The 17270-nt window shown below is 45.0% G+C and overlaps 1 protein-coding gene across 12 annotated transcripts in view; it reads right to left on the bottom strand.

Annotated features, from left to right (window-relative positions):
• Positions 1-17270, bottom strand: part of Adcy10 (adenylate cyclase 10) — an 86345-nt gene that overhangs the window by 23098 nt on the left and 45977 nt on the right. For 10 of the 12 annotated variants that reach the window (XM_063272565.1, XM_063272564.1, XM_008769677.4 and 7 more), the window contains 6 exon segments: positions 13384-13540; positions 10583-10775; positions 9308-9394; positions 6644-6918; positions 3196-3332; positions 1242-1367 (listed from right to left, as the gene is read on the bottom strand). In XM_063272565.1, coding sequence (XP_063128635.1) covers positions 1242-1367; positions 3196-3332; positions 6644-6918; positions 9308-9394; positions 10583-10775; positions 13384-13540 — 975 coding nt within the window. 12 annotated transcript variants of the gene reach the window in all.

Below are 17270 nucleotides of genomic sequence, written 5' to 3'. Positions count from 1 at the left end.
CCTCAATCCTTCTTCACCTCATTTATTTTTAAAGGTTGGTTGTTTTATTTACATGCATGTATTTGCCAACATGCGTACAGATGCCCACGGAAGCCAGAAAAGAGTAAGACCTGATGAAACCACAGTTACAGGCAGTTGTGAACCACCCAATGTGGGTGCCAGGAACTGAACTTGGGTCTTCCGGAAGTACAGTAATCACTCCTAATCTCTAAGTTACCTCGTTAGTCCTCCCCCTAACCCCTTTTTGAGACAGGGTTTCTCTGTATAGTTCTTGCTTTCCTGGAACTCACTATATAGACCAGGCTAACATCAACGTCACGGAGATCCTTGACCTCTGTTTTCCAAGTGCTGGTATTAAATGTGTGCATCACTACTTATTTTATTTTTCGAGAGAAGGTCTGTGGTGGTTTGAGTGAGAACCCCTCCCCCCCCCGCCCCGTAGACTCATGTCAATTTCCAGTTGGTGGAACTATTTGGGAAACTGTAGGAGATGTGTCCTTGCTGGAGGAGGTGTGTCACTGAAGGCAGGCTTTGAGATTTCAAAGGCCCATGCCATTCCCAGTTGGTCCTCTATCGTCTACTTACAAAGAGGGATATAAGCTGTTGGCTATTGCTCCAATGCCATGGCATGCCTGCCTGCTGCCATGTTTCCCACCATGATGGTAATTGGGCTCTAACCCTCTACAAATGTGAGCCCAGGATAAATGTTTTCTTTTATGAATTGCCTTGACCACGGTGTTTTTGTCATGGCAATAGAAAAGTAACTTAGGCAGGTTTTTTTTTTTTTCCCACAGAACCTGATATTCTCCAATTCAACTAATCCGATTAACCCAAGCCTCAGAGAGCATCCTATTCTTCCCCCTCAGTGCTAGGACTAAAAATACGTGTCACCACCATGCCTGGCTTTTTCTTCTTTTAAAGCGAGTTCTAGAGCTTGACCTCAGGTCATTCCTCAAGCCTGCACAAGCACCTTGGTAAACTGAGCCACCTCCCAGCTCTTCACACTGTACTCTTCAGTGCATTGCAATACGAATTTGTTCAATTCAGACTATGTACAGAGAGGAGGCGGCTCCTCATCAGAGGGGGGAAAAACCAAGCCTGCTGTGCGGCCTGCCTCCCCCATGGGGAACGCAAAGCGCGTACTTCAGGAACTTTGTCATCATCTTTTTTTTAGACCGTCACCCTCGGAGAGGCAAAAGTAAAGCCTACTGGAAAGTGAACGCAACTTCAATTTCCTTTACCTTTGAGCGATGCTGGAGGTGACAAGTTCTTTAGTCTGACACCACTTGTAAGGTAACAGGCTTCTTTCTGTCCCGCGGCTATGGAAGTATACAGATACATGTCTTCTGTCGGCTTAACAGAGTACTCTAATGGGGAGGCAGGAGACCGGGAAAGTTGAGATCATTATCCTGTCTGTGAAGTCCTACTTCCTTGAAAACTCTGAAGGAACTCGGGTGAGAACGACTAAGCAGAGATGTGTTGGTTTACCAAATGTTCTCGAACAACTTATTTTAAATAAAACCGATACATGGACATCTAAAGTAACTCAAAATTGCTTTATGTTCCTTTCTCCCCCTCCAAAAGAAAAAAAAAATGGTACTATTGGTGTCTCCATGATGCTTTTAGTTTTAGAGTACTGGATTCACGGTAGGCCTAGACTCCATCCTGCCACCTAAGGTAACATGGAGCTATGCACTCATTCATATTCCCCTGAGATTATTTGGACATGGGTTATAACCAGAGGGAAATTTAAAATCATGAGGTCTGAGAATAGACATGCCCAGTACGGTGGTCCACCCATACGGAAAATGTTTGTCCCTTAAATAATTCCTATAAGACTTGGTAGGTAAAGGACAAAGACAAAGGTGACCAAGTGTAGTCAAGTTCCTCATTTCCTGAAGGGATAAATCATGCACTCGAAGACTGCCAAGAAGTAAGTGACCCATTAGGGAGTACACACGGTAAGTACTAGACAGTTCATATCAACATTTACTAATTATTTGTAGCTAATTATTTATTAAATACTGGTTGGTTTTATGTCAACTTGACACAAGCTAGAGTCATCAGAGGGCTAGGAGCTTCAATGGACAGAATGCCTCCATGCGATCTAACTATAAGGTATTTTCTTAATTAGTGATCAGTGGGGGAGGTCCCAGCCCGTGGTGAGTGGTGCTGTCCCTGGGATGATGGTCCTGGGTTTTATAAGGAAGCAGGCTGAGCAAGCCATGGGGAAGCAAGCCAGGAAGCAACACTCCCCATGGCTTCTGCATCAGCTCCTGCCTCCAGGCTCCTGCCCTGCTCGCGTTCCTGTCCTGACTTCTTTTTGTAATGAACAGCAATGTGAAAGTATAAGCTGGATAAACCCTTTCCTCCCCAAGTTGCTTTAGGGTCATTGTTTTTCAGCGAAGCAGCTGAGACCCTAAGACAAAGACTTACATTGCAACAGAATCTATGGGATGAGTGTCTAACGTTCCCAGGCCTTTGGGTACACAAAAGAGGATTTCTAAGAGGATAGATGTCATTGTAAAAATATAAAAATAAAATAGAGTAGTTGTCTTTTATCCCACTAGGTCTACACCTCGGTGCCCCAGATATCTGCTAGATATCTTGGTGGAAACACATCCCCACTCCTCGGCGACCCAGTGTCTCTTGCCGTCACACACTTTCCTATACTCAAACCCTCACATAAATGAACACACAACACAATAATCTTTGACCCAACTGATAAGATATAATTGCCCACTTAAACATATAAAGCCCGGTACCATCCATCCCTTGAGAACATTAATAACAACCTGTAAATACACAGAGCAGAATCTGCAGTGGAATTAGCATCAAAATACAGATAACTCCAGGGCAAACCACAACAGATAGAAATCCAAGGAGCACCAGGAAGAGCTAACAAGGAAGATCTTGCTATTGGAATAAAGTCATAGGAAGGGTTCATAAAGACCCTTATCAGGGTGCTGACATTTCCCCGAGTTCTTTCTATCAGAGTGTACATTCTTTAGCCCATCTCTGGAAGCCCAGGTAAGTTGGGTTTTCTTACTATTTGGGGCCTTAGATCTAACACCTTTTTATTCTCCTGGAAACCCTCTGGCCATACAGGAAGCTGCCTGCAGCCTAGCCCCAATCCTTTCCAACCTCTCTGCAAAAGACTTAGTGAGAGAGTAATAGTGAGAAGAAGCTACTCACTGAACAGGTTATTCCAGGTCACGTTTGTCTTTTCCTCAGCCTCTGCTTGTTGGAAAATGAGAATTCTGTGGTGGTCGAGGTTTTTCAGCAGTTCCTCACAGTAATACGGAATCCCGCAGCTCCCCTCCACCAGGTACCTGTAGAGAAAGTGAGGCAGAGCGCCCACACGGAAAAACCCACGGTCAGTAAAGATCAGACTTGGCCTCCTGAGAAGTCTTCCCTTCTGCGGGTGCTTCAACTTGTTTTCAAGCTGGGAGACTGATTTTTTTTTCCCTCCTTTTGTTTTCAGGGCTGGGGACTGTGCTTGCCGGGCAAACCCTCTGCTGTACTACCTTCTCCACCCACCTCTCACTGCTTAAGTTATGTAACAGATTCGTGTGCTTCCAAAATTAAAACTATATGATAAGTCATAGCCTTTGTCTTGATTCTCTTCCTTGTTCTGTAGGTAATAATTTTGATTAGCTTTTGGTTAATTCTGCCACTGTTTCTTTTAAAAAATGAAAGAAAAAAAAAAGGTACTGGCCACATGGCTCAGTGGTTAGAGACACTAGCTGTGCAGGTCTCACAACCTGAGTTTGATCCCCAGAACCAGGTGGAAGGAGAGAACCAAATCCCAAGGGTCTCTCCCTCCCTCCCTCCCTCTCTCTCTCTCTCTCTCTCTCTCTCTCTCTCTCTCTCTCTCTCTCACACACACACACACACACACACACACACACACACACACACACACAGGACAGAGACCGAGACCGAGACCGAGCCAGAGCCAGAGCCAAAGAGGAAGCCATGAATATGGGAAGGAATTTATTTGGTGAAGAGAAGAGAGAATAACAGGAGCCAATAGTTGAACAAGAGAAGCTAACAGGGTCAGGAGTGGACTTCATGTACAACTATGCATGAAGCTCATGTATGGCTAATAGAGGCAAACCAAACACACGCCCACTTAGATTTTACCCATACACCTCCATTACTTTTAAAAATAATATTGTAAGGTTGATGTGTATGGGTGTTTTGCCTGCATGTATGTCTGTGCACCCCATGAATGCCTGGTGCTCCCAGAGGCAATTGGATCCACTGGAGGAACAGATGGACATGAGCCACCATGTGGTTGCTGGGAACCAAACCCTGTCCTCTGGAAGAGCAGCCAGCGCTCCTAACTGCTGAGCCATCTCTCTAGCCCTTGGCTTACTCTGTCCTTAGGTGAAAGGCACCATGCATGCTAGGCTATGCCTCACAATGGATCCTCGTCAACCCTCTATGTCAGTAGATCTTTCTCATCCCATATCACTGGATGGGTTCTACCCTACTGAACTTAACCTCTTAGGATAGATATTTGAGTTGTTCCCAGTGTCTTATTAACGTAACTTAGGCTTCAAAGAAAACCTTGTTTTTGCATCATTTTTAAGATTTTTGTCATACATTTGTGATAGATTCCTAGAAAATTCTGGATTGGTAGATCAAGTGGGAAGTTTGACTAGGGACTTAGATCAGTAGTAGAGGTGCTTGCCTAGTGTGTGTCAGGGGCCTGGATCTCTGAGAAAGGGAGAGGGAGAGGGAGAGGGAGAGGGAGAGGGAGAGGGAGAGGGAGAGGGAGAGGGAGAGGGAGAGGGAGAGGGAGAGGGAGAGGGAGAGGGAGAGGGAGAGGGAGAGGGAGAGGGAACACAGTACAGTTCCATACACTTGGATTCCAGTACTTGGGGAGACAAGGAAGGTGGATCCCAAGTTCAGAGTCAGGTTGGACTATATAATAAGATCTTGTCGCAAAGAGATCTCAAACCATGGGCTAAAGGGATGATACCTCATCAGGTGGGAATGCTGCTGCATGAAGACTGGAGTTCAAGTCCGAACACCTATAAGAACTTGGGGTGGGCACACACGCAGACCGGGGGGTTGGTGTTAGTTTCTAGCCTAGCTGTAGAGTCTGTGAGAGACCTCATCTCAAGACAATAAGTGGAGAATAACAGAATAGGGTACCTCACATCTACCTCTGGCCTCCCTACACGTATGGTTGCACATGCCTGCATACACCTGTGCACCTACATTACATACATTCATCACACATACATGTATGCATATACATATGCACACACTAAATAGCAAAACTAACAAACACAAAACCTAAACAGAAAAGGTGGTCATACTTACAGTTATATACACATATGTCTATTATCATATATGAGAATCACTGTCCCCCTGTGTGCCTGTGCATGTGTGTGCGTGCACACATGTGTGCATATGTGTGGAATACATTGCTCAAGTTATATTAAATGAGCCCTTGTTCCATGCGTCTTTCTTCCTGGAGTAGGTAACCTAAGTAGAAAGACCTGGTGTTAAGTGTCTGTAATCCCAGCGTTAGGAAGCCAAGGCAGGAGGATGTGTATAAGGCTAAAGCTGCTCAGCTGGTTTGGTGAGCATCAGGCCAGTCAGGGCTACACAGCAGACTGTATTCCAAAGAAACGGAAACGATGAAAAACAAAGCAAAACAGAACCCAGAATGACAGACACCAGAGTGGCCAGTGAACAACCAGCTGAAGAGCCACTGTCTCATTGTTAAGGGGGTTACTGCCAAGATCCGGCAGGAGAATCACCGACAGTCTCACGACAAACTCCTACGAGTCAGTTTTCAGCATCTGTCTTACAGCGAGAACCCTACCACCAGACTCCACTCTTGCTAGCCAGGTAAGACCTTGCTGAGTAGCTGGTGTGCTTTGTACAGCTTACCAACTTCTCTTTCCTGTCATTCCCAGGCACGCATGGCATACTCTTCATCACCACTCATCCCAGAAGGTAGGCCCAGACCCAGCAGACCAGCCAAGCAATGCACGAAGAGCCAAAACACACCAAGGAGGTGATCAACACTCACTCTACTAAGTGCCATGTGTGGTACTTCAAAGGCTGGGACAGCATAAGCGCTGAAATCAGCATTTCGAGTACAGCCAGCCCAGCCCAGGCTGGGGGTATGGCTCAGTAGGTAAAGTGCTTTCCATATAAGCCCAAGGACCTGAGTTCAGATCCCTAGCACCCACATAGAAGTACATCTGTTATTCCAGTTGTGGACAGGCAGACACAAGAGGATTCCTGGGATTCACTGCCTCTAAACCATTAAACCTCTGGCCTCCACATGTATCCACAGGAACATATGAACACACAAGTGAACATATTTATACATTACACACATGTATACACACATACACACATGTATACACACACAACACACATGCACACACACCTGCACACATATACACATATACAGAACACACACACATTGCACACACATGTATGCATACCTACACATATGTACACATACCCACACACATGTACACACAAATACACACATGTACCCACACAAATGCATTCACTCATGTCATGGCCTAACGGATTATCTGATTAAGCTCAGATCTGGGGGATAAGTGCAGGTGTCAGGACCTCGGGAGAGGAGGAGGTTACTCACGAGTCAAGCTCTCTGGGGATGCTGCTTACACTCAGGTCAACACAGACCTTGTCCCGGATTTCCTGAGGCTGCATGGTACCAAGTGTGATGTAGGTGGTGTTCCGGTTCTTCATTATGGCATTGGCAGCTGCGCAGGGAGTTTCAGGGAAGGGACACAGGGACATAACAATGAAGATGGGCATGGACCGGATGAGCTTTTCTATGAAGGCCCAGGAGGCTACGTCCACAAACTGGGCCTCGTCGATGATGAAGATAATCCTTTCTTCCCTCACTGTCTGGAAGAGGGAAACGGAAACACTCTAGGCGACTTCGGGATCTTGTGTGTGTGTGTGTGTGTGTGTGTGTGTGTGTGTGTGTGTGTACCGAGTTTTATGGTTTGCACTACATAAACCAGGCCTCCAACTCAGAGATGCACCTGCTGTGTCTCCATATGTGTGTCTCAAAATGTGTGTCACCACGACCAGAGAAGGGTGACTTTAAAAAGAGGGAGGGAGGGAGGAAGGAAGAAAGGAAGAAGAGAGGGAGGGAGGGAGGGAGGGAGGAAGAAAGGAAGAAGAGAGGGAGGGAGGGAGGAAGAAGGGAGGGAGGGAGGGAGGGAGGAAGGAAGAAGGGAGGGAGGGAGGGAGGGAGGGAGGAAGGAAGGAAGAAGGGAGGGAGGGAGGGAGGAAGGAAGGAAGGAAGGAAGAAGGGAGGGAGGGAGGGAGGGAGGAAGGAAGGAAGAAGGGAGGGAGGGAGGGAGGAAGAAGGGAGGGAGGGAGGGAGGAAGGAAGAAAGAAGGGAGGGAGGGAGGGAGGGAGGGAGGGAGGAAGAAGGGAGGGAGGGAGGGAGGGAGGAAGAAGGGAGGGAGGGAGGGAGGGAGGAAGGAAGAAGGGAGGGAGGGAGGGAGGAAGGAAGGAAGAAGGGAGGGAGGGAGGGAGGGAGGAAGGAAGGAAGGGAGGAAGAAAGAAAACAAAATACACTAAAGCCAGATGTGGCACACACCGCTTGGTAGTTGGAGGCATGAGGATCAGGAATTCAAGGCTACCCTTCCCTATCTATGGCACAAGCCCAGGGTCAGCCTGAGCTACAAAAGACTCCTTTTAAAAACAAAGAAAAACCGTAGAGTATAGTTCAGTGGTAAAGTGCAGTTTTAATATGTCTAAATCCCTGGGTTGGATTCTTACTTTTAAAAGATTTATTTATTTATTTTATATATGGGTATACTATATACTATACTATATATACTATACTATACTATACTATACTGTACTATACTATACTATACTATACTATAGCTGTCTTCAGACACAACAGAAGAGGGCATCAGATCCCATTACAGACAGTTGCCAGCCACCATGTGGTTGCTGGGATTTGAACTCAGGACCTCTGGAAGAGCAGTGAGTGCTCTTAACCGCTGAGCCATCCCTCTTACTTTTAAAAAAGAGAGATAATTTGTGAGATAAATAAGGTCGTGGAAGTATCCATAAAATAAAAAAAAATTTAAAAAAGCAAAGCAAAGCACAAAACCATGTTCATAACATAGAAGTAATGGATGGGTCGACCAAAACTCATCTTAATTTACTGGCAAATAATAAATGATTCCAGGGATACGGTATTTGTTCTGCAACATACAATTACCAAACACCCTGGGTAGGTAGTGTGATGGAGACGGAGCCGCCTCTGACCCTACTTGGAGGATTATGTTATTTTGGTTTGAACTCTGGTATGCGTTACACTTTAAGTAGATTATGTATCTTTTTTTTTGTACAGACTGCAACTAATCTGAATCATTCACCCGCTCGTTAAGTACTTAGTGTGTATCTATTAGGGTCATGCACACGCCAGGTGTTGGAGACATGCCATAACTATAAATGCACAAGCTTCCTGCCTCAGTTTCTCAGGTTCTAGGAACATGTGTGTGTCACTGTGCTGGATGTGTGTGTGTGTGTGTGTGTGTGTGTGTGTGTGTGTGTGCACATATCTATGTGTATATGTATGTATGCTTGTATATATGTGTGCACATATAAATTATTTTATTTTCTTAAGATTTTGTCTGTATGTCTTCTGTCCTTTGTCTTCTGTCTCATCTATCTACCTATCTATCTATCTATCTATCTATCTCTCTATCTATCTATCTATCCATCTATCTATCTATTTATCTATTATTTATTTTGGTTTTTTGAGACAAGGTTTCTCTGTGTAGCCCTGGCTGTTCTAGAACTTGCTCTGTGGACCTGGCTGGCCTTGAACTCAGAGATCCAGCTAACTCTGCCTCCCAAGTGCTGGGATTAAAGGCTTGTACTAGCATTTCCTGGGAAGATTTTATTTTTAAGTGTGTGTGTGTGTGTGTGTGTGTGTGTGTGTGTGTGTGTGTGTGTGCGCGCGCATGCATGAACAAAAGTGTCCACAAAAGCTGGATGAGTAGCAGATCTTATGGATGCTGGGAACTGAACTCGAGTTTTTTGCAAGAGCTGCCAAAGCTCCTAAGAACAGAGTCATCTCTCCAACCCCTCCATATTTAAATTCTGAACAGACTCAGCTCACGTTCAGAAAGATGGGAGAAGTAAGCACTTTAGGGTATGGCTTTCACATGCTTGCAAACACTTTGCTGGTAGAATGTGAGCCCCTGGCTCTGTGGCCTTTGGCGTAGTTTCCTCCCCAGGTGACTTGACAGGTGCCTCTTACTTGCTCCAGGATCTTCATAAACAGAGCTTCCAGTTGCTTCTGCTTTCTTATCTTGCTCATCCTGGACATCTCCCGGGAAACGGGGAACTGTACGGAGAGTGAGAGGGTTGAACAGAAGGAGAGAGCAAGGGGACTCCCAGCAAACCCCTTCAACTGTCCTGAAGCTTGGGGTGCTCAAGTGTTATGTCCCACAGTGCCTTGCCTCCAGCCTGGAACCTCTACACCACAGAGTATAACAGGAAGGAAAACAGACACACTGTCTACATTTGCCATCGAGTTTGGGAATGGGTGACTTCCTGCCCTAGGTCACCCAGGATAGGACAGTGCAGCTATGAGGGAAAGGTAACAAACATGCAGAACACCGAGTGGCCATTTGGACTTTCCGGAATATGGTAATTTAGATACGTCTGTTATCTCACAGGAACGTGTTACAGAGGCTGTGCGTACAGCTCAGGGCAGAGCAGATGCTTAGCATGTGCGAGGTCCCAAGTCCACCCTTAGCTTCTGTAACTAACTAAATAAATACATGTAAATTTCAAAAATGTGTGTTGCTTAGTCTGTCCTAGGTTCATTATCTAGAGCCCCAAAATCTTATGTTAAATGTTTCTGTGTTGTAAGGCATCAAATTATCATTTAGGTTTGCCTGAAAGTCTTTAGCACTCGAAGTAAGTCTCAGTCAAGTGATTAAAAACATTCTTCAATCTTTTTCTTTTTATCTCATGTGTCTGAGTGTACTGCTGTGTGTAGGGAGGTGTATCATGTGCATGCCTGCTGCCCACAGAGGTCAGAAGATGCTACTAGATCTTCTGGAACTGGAGTTTGTGAGTCAGCATTTGGGTGCTGGGAACTGAACCCAGGTCCTCTACAAGAGAAGCAAGTGCTCTTAACAACTAACTGAGCCATTTCTGTAACCCCACGACTGAGAGGGTTTAATGATTTATTTTTGGCTATGTTTATTTTTATGTATTTATGTGTGAGTTTGTGCATGGGAGTGCAGGTACCCACAGAGGTCAGAAGAGGACATTGGATCCCTGTGTTACAGGCAGTGGTTGATTATCAGCTGCCAAGTATGGATTATGAACGGTGATGTGGAAGTGTAAGCCAAACAAACCCTTTCCCCCCAGCTTGCTTTTGGTCATGGAGTTTCATCACAGCGATAATAACCCTGACTGGGACCAAAGGTTAAAGACACATTAAGTCGCAGAGCTTCAGGCAGGAGTTGCTGTGTGTGGCCCATAGCTATGTTTTTGCAGGAGTCTCACACGCGCTAGTTACCTGAACATGGAAGATGTCGTTAAGGAGACAGTGGTATTTATCATCCAACAGCGTCTTGACTCTATTTTGAAGATTGGTCTGTCGTTCTTTGTAATGTTTACAAGTATCCAGACCTAGTACGTTAGCCATGAGTATCTGGATAGTGTAAAAATTTTGATGGAAGCTGATCTTAGTCAGTGCAATAGCAACAGCCCTGTTCATAAGACAGTGGAGAATCAGGAGACCGTTTCAAGTCCAGTTCCTGGAACTAACAGAGGCTGGGAGAAAGTTCTGAGTTCTTACACTCGGCCGTGAGGACAGAGATTTATCGAGCTGTTCTTTAGTCCTGCTTCTGGTAACCCACCCTTCTTCATACGGCCATATTAACCTGGAGGTCTTTTCCTTCCTAGATTTGCTGTTGATGCCCAGCACCCAGGCCAGAGCCTTAAACTCAGACCTGTCCTTGTCCTTTGCCTGGCATGCGTGAAGCCTGGAGTTCGCTCCCTAGTACTACCCAAAGCAGACCAAAGTTTGAACAACAACAACAATAGCAGCAGCAGCAGCAGCAGCAGCAGCAGCAGCAGCAGCAACAGCAACAGCAACAACAGCAGCAGCAACAGCAACAGCAATAGCAACAGCAACAACATCAGCAACAGCATCAGCATCAGCATCAGCATCAGCAACAGCATCAGCATCAGCAACAACATCAGCAACAGCAACAGCAACAGCAACAGCAGCAGCAGCAGCAGCAGCAGCAACAGCATCAGCATCAGCATCAGCAACAACATCAGCAACAGCAACAGCAACAGCAACAACATCAGCAGCAGCAACAGCATCAGCAGCAGCAGCAGCAGCAGCAGCAACAGCATCAGCATCAGCATCAGCAACAACATCAGCAACAGCAACAGCAACAGCAACAACATCAGCAACAGCAACAGCAACAGCAACAGCAGCAGCAGCAGCAGCAGCAGCAACAGCATCAGCATCAGCATCAGCAACAACATCAGCAACAGCAACAGCAACAGCAACAACATCAGCAGCAGCAGCAGCAGCAGCAACAGCATCGGCATCAGCAACATCATCAGCAACAGCAACAGCATCAGCAACAGCAACATCAGCAACAGCATCAGCAACAGCATCAGCAACAGCAACAGCAACAGCATCAGCAACAACAAAAAGAACAGATCTTGCAGCATTTTCTTGTTTAATCCAGGGTTCCCATGGCCTATTTTGTGTGACATACAGAGTCACCAAAGCCTCATTCTCTCATAGCTAACCCTTCTCTGCCTAGCCATCTACCCTTTACCACCACCAAGTAAACAGGGGTTCCTTCTACGGCCAGGGCTGTGTCTACTCTCCAGGACTTTGCTTTCTTGCTCATCCAGGGATTGATATCACCAGTCACAGTTTTTGTAAGTCAAATCCTAGCTTTGGCCTCTTGGACGACGTTCCTGATGCCCTGAGTTTGAGTTATGTACCTCTGTTCTTTGTGTTTCTGCCATTCTACTGCTTGTTTGTCTCTGCCACTGCCCCTGCCACATTGCCTTTTCCTGGTTACAGCCTTCTCTCTTCTCAGCTCCTTGAAAGTAGGGATCATAAGGCCCTCATATTCAGGGCATTGCCCAGTGGCTCTCCAAAACTCAGTGTGAGTTCTGACTACCACAGAAAGCAACCTTGTTTGGGAATAGTGCAGTCAAGCAAGATGAAACTATCATTTGAACCAGGTGTGATGGTGCACACCTGGAATCTCGGCATTCACGATGATGTGGAAGTAAGAGGAAGTAAAGGCTAGCCAGGGTTCCATGAACAGGCCTCTGCCTATATATCTACAAGCCAAGGAGCACCGAACATTGGCACTAGAAGCTAGGAGAGAAGAAAAGGACTTTGTTTTCTTAGTTCTGTGAGGGTACCAATCCTGGTGACACCTAGATCAGACTCTTAACTCTTTCTGTTGGTTAACTCACCCAGATTGTGGTAGCTTGTTACTAACACAGCACTTAGCAGTTCTTGGAACGTAGTAGGGATTTAATAAATAATGAAACGAATCAAATAAGATAGCAGGCATGGGGGTTGGGGATTTAGCTCAATGGTAGAGCGCTTGCCTAGCAAGCGCAAGGCCCTGAGTTCGGTCCTCAGCTCCGGAAAAAATAAAATGAAATAAAAAAGATAGCAGGCATATCCACCTCATATACCCTTTAGGTTAGGTGGGAAAGACACGAGGCACTGTTGTCATCATCTTGGTCATCATTCCTATACAGTCCACTCCCTCAGAGTGGCAAGCCGCTCATCCCATGTGTGGCGCTTCTTGTGTGAAGACAGATGAACAGTCTGAGGTAAGCACACTAACTGCCCTCTGGATGGAACACCTAGTGGCCCAGCATTCCTTAGCCCCGCTCTCCAAACTAAAGGGTTTAAACCAGCAACCCCCGATTAACATAAGCAGCAATGCCCTGATTAACATAATTAGCAAAATAAGCACTACAGTCTGGTCCCCAGACAGACTTCAACCCTGCCTGCCACAGCTCTGTGAATGTTTCAACCTGACTATCCATTGGGGTTAGGCAGGAAGTTCTGAAGTCTCTGAGCTTGCCCTGATATTAAATTGGGATTTGCAGAAACCAGTGCCGCCATTTCCCTGTCTCTTAGTTTGAACCGCTTTATCATTAAATACCTCTTCAGCTACAAGGTCTGCCTCTCCAACAACTGTACTTAGCTAGTTCATGTCAGGCGAGTTATACAAGGGAGAAGACAAACAAATGCAACTCTTTCAAGGGTGCCAGCATTTCCTGAGATCACAAGAAACATGACTTCAAGACACTCACCTATGGTTCTCATGCTGGGAGGCCAGATACTCGATTTCCATAAGTACCTGGCTTTTCCCATATCCTGGCAATCCTTCATACATTAGAACTCGGCTGCAGTTCGTCATCAGAAAGTCCTTCATAGTAGACATGAAATAGTCGATCTCCCTAACACGACCTGTTGTTTTTTTGAAAAAGGAACATTAACAAAAAATAGTTTAGAAATATATTTTAAAAGGCACGCAGTGATACCCTTTCTAAGAAGGTCTTTAGAATTTCCATGACATTGCTCATGGGGCTTCTTCCCTTTGTGGTTTTGTTCTTTGTTTCTTGTAGCTGAGGCTGGCTGGCCTCCAAGTTGCTATGTAGCTAAGGATGATCTTGAACCCCTGTACCTCCTGCTTCTACCTCCCAAGTGCTAGTGTTACAGGCGTGTGCCACTATGCCTGACTCGGTTCATGATGTTTCTTAAAGCTCTATGTATTTTTAAAAGTTTTTAAATCTTTTTTTTTAAAGCTTTAGTTGGCAAGGTGATTTTGAAAGTTTATTTCTGTAAGCTGTGAGGGAAAGTTCTTTTGTCATTGTCCTCACTCGGTCGGCCCCATCGGGCCAGGGATGGAACCCAGAACCTCTGGAATGCTAGCCAAATGCTTTACCACTAAAATCTACCTCTGCTCTCAAGGGAAAGTATGTGTAAGCTCATCACCATTCCGTTTAAGTATGCTGCACGGAACTTGAGATTTGCATAGATTATACAACCAGGAATCGAACCAAGGATCTCTAACCTTAAAATAGATGCTTTTTCTCTGTTTCCTTTAGCAGACTAGATTATACAACTAACACATGCTCACTGTAGAAAAATATGGAAAACGTAGGAGGAAAAAGAACAATATAAAAAAAAAACCTGTTCTGGTTGACAACCCTATCACTTTTTTTTCCCTTTGATGCCTTAAAATGTATGCAGTAGGAGGCCCAGGCTGAAATCTGATACTCAGCCCACAATCTTCCAAAACCCCGGGCGAGCGTGAAGGACCTGGAAATACTGGACTTTCACAGCCATGGGCTCACTTGGGTCATTCCTAGTCTCTGCGCTGGACAGATGAGGTCGATTTTGTTATCTCTGGGTACAGTGCCTGCATGTTCAAGTGCCTCTAATGTCTTTGCTGAAATAGGAGATGATAACAGGTAAAAGTGTCCTAGATAAAGGAGGTGTGTATTTTGCCTGGCAAAGTGAGGTTCTGGGTATGGTTTAACAGAAACCACCCTGCACACTCTGTTGACTCTCTTGAAGGAAAAGTACCCTTTGCAAAACTGCATCTGAACTTCAGTGTTGTGAGCTCTCCTCTGAGAAGCCTAGGCTTAGAAGATGGGAGTCAAAGGGCCACGTAGTAAAATCCTCTAGCTTCTCTCTTCTGGTTCTATGGAACGCGTACTGTCTTTCATTGGATTCTAATGTGAGTTTTAAGTCACCTTATCTTCAAATATATGCATCGTGTTTCTATCCAAACCAAGTCCTAGCTGGACATGTCCGTGCATTCTTGTAACTCCAGCCCTTGGGAGTAGGTGGCAGGAGATTTAGGAGCTCAAGAATAGCCTTGGCTACACAGCAAGTTCAAGGCCAGCCTGGGCAACATGAGACTCTGTCTTTGAAATCAAAAACAACAAAAAAATGATTTAAAAAAATCCTACTACAACGACTGTCATATGCAGTTTTTTTACCCTAGCATTTATTTTCCCTGGTAATTTTGTTGCCCTCTGTCAGAAATTTTTGGGACAGGAACTCTTACCAAGGAAGAGCATTTCCCATATTGCTGGTCTCCTACAATTCCGCTTTGGCTACTGCTTTGAGGAAAAGTGTGAACCTGGTTTTTACCCGGCCCTGTGTGTGGAATATGGCCTAAAGAGATTGGCTCATCACCTGGATCAGACTGAGGACGGTCTGCCAATCACCGCACGCACTCTAAGGTAACGGACAGTCTAGGACTCCTCCTACTTTGAATCGTCACTATAATCGCTTCTTGGGGGTGGGAAACGGGCCTCTTGGGGAGCGGGGGAGGGATGCTCTCCATCTTCTCTGGCATTATGAGTGTGGGAGTCTTGGCTTGCTGGGTGTGATTGTTGGAAGCCTGTGTCTCTGTGGAGGGTTTTTGTTGGCCTGAGTGCTTTGTTTTACAGCTTGGGAATGACTGAGCTCCTTCAGGCTTAGCAGACCCTGGGATTCTGGCCTAACACACTTCCAAAGCAATGCATCTCAACTTTCCTCTCGCTATGGCCCTTTAATGCAGTACCTCGTGTTGTGTACGATCCATTCCCCTCCCCCAACCATCAAGATTACTTTCATTGGTACTTCACAACTGCAATTTTGCCACTGTTACGAATCATAATGTAAATATTCCTGGATAGAGGTTTGCCAAAGGGGTGGAGACCCGTAAGTAAAAACCACTGTTCCGAAGGAAGGGCAGAGCCTTAGACCCCCTGACACCGTTGTGGCTAGGATTTAACTTTCAATACGTCTTCCAGGGATGTTAAATCTAATAAAAGAGAACAGCAAGGGCTACTCCAAATATCCCGTCTTCAAAATCTATAGCCTCCTTTTCTCCAAAAAACACTGTTGCCTTCTTTCCATTGCTTCCAGCTCCAATGTAAATTAGCTTTGAGAAGGTCCCAGCCACCAAATCCCAACTGCATCACTTCCACATAGATTGTAGATGAACGTGGTTTTGTGGGTGACAGAGGATTGAACCTTGTGCATGCTAAGCATTGTGCACGTTAAACACACACTCTCCTCTGAACCACACCCCTAAGCCCTTATACACATGAATACAAAAGGTAAAACAGAATTTCTGGAAAAAAAGCTAGGAAATACTTCTCCAAACATATGGATGAAGAAAGATTTCTTCAATAGCACACAGAGGAACACGGGTTTAAAACAAAAAAAGAAGGATAAATTGAATTACATCGCAGTTAAAATTTCTGTTCATTAAATAAATGCCTTAAGCAAACAGCTGAAAATGGATGCTGAAGAGATAACTAGCAGGGACCCTGTACATAGGTGGCATAGCAATTTGTGCAGGGTTCCTTGTTTAAAGAGAAAGAGAAACCTACTGTGGTGGCACAGGCTTGGAATAGCAGTACTCCAGCGGTAGAGACAAGAGGGTCACGAGTTCAAGGTTGTCCTCAGGCAGATAGCTAATTTAAAGCCACCTTGGACTTGAATTGTACAGATTTTATCCCAACAGCAGTGACCACAACAAAAGTACAAGACAGACTCTGTCTCGAGGGAGAAAAAAAAAAATCCTAGCCCAAATGACAAAGTAGAGAAATGTGTGTAATCATTTTATGTAAAAGATGGGTTAGGGGTTGGGGATTTAGCTCAGTGGTAGAGCGCTTGCCTAGCAAGCGCAAGGCCCTGGGTTTGGTCCTCAGCTCCAAAAAAAAAAAAAAAAAAAACAAAAAAAAACAAAAAAAAAAACCAAAAAAAAAAAACAAAAAAACCCCAAAAAAAAACAAAAAAAACAAAAAAAAAAACAAAAACAAAAAACAAAAAACAAAACAAAACAAAAAAAACCCACAAAAAACAAAAAAAGATGGGTTAAATAGCCCAAAAGGACCTCAGCCACATCTGAGCAATGATAAAGGGAAACTACAATAAGGGACCGCTACGTACTCCACATGTGTCATAAAGTCATAAAGTCATAAAGACTAACCAAGGTGACTGTTGGCAAAGATGAAGGGTGATGGCATCATCTATCAAAATTATACCCTCTGTTCTGACGATTTCACTTGTGCATACATAGGTGTGCATATATGTACCTTTCCATACATACTAGACAAAATGCATATGCATGATTTTATCTTCTTTGCTATTGTTGGTTGTGGTGGTTTGGGATGGTGTCCTGCACTGTGGC

Source organism: Rattus norvegicus, chromosome 13 (genome assembly GCF_036323735.1).
Source record: "Rattus norvegicus strain BN/NHsdMcwi chromosome 13, GRCr8, whole genome shotgun sequence".
NCBI classification, from domain to species: domain Eukaryota; kingdom Metazoa; phylum Chordata; class Mammalia; order Rodentia; family Muridae; genus Rattus; species Rattus norvegicus.
The sequence above is the reverse complement of the archived record's forward strand: the minus strand, read 5'-3'. Positions and strand labels throughout refer to the sequence as shown.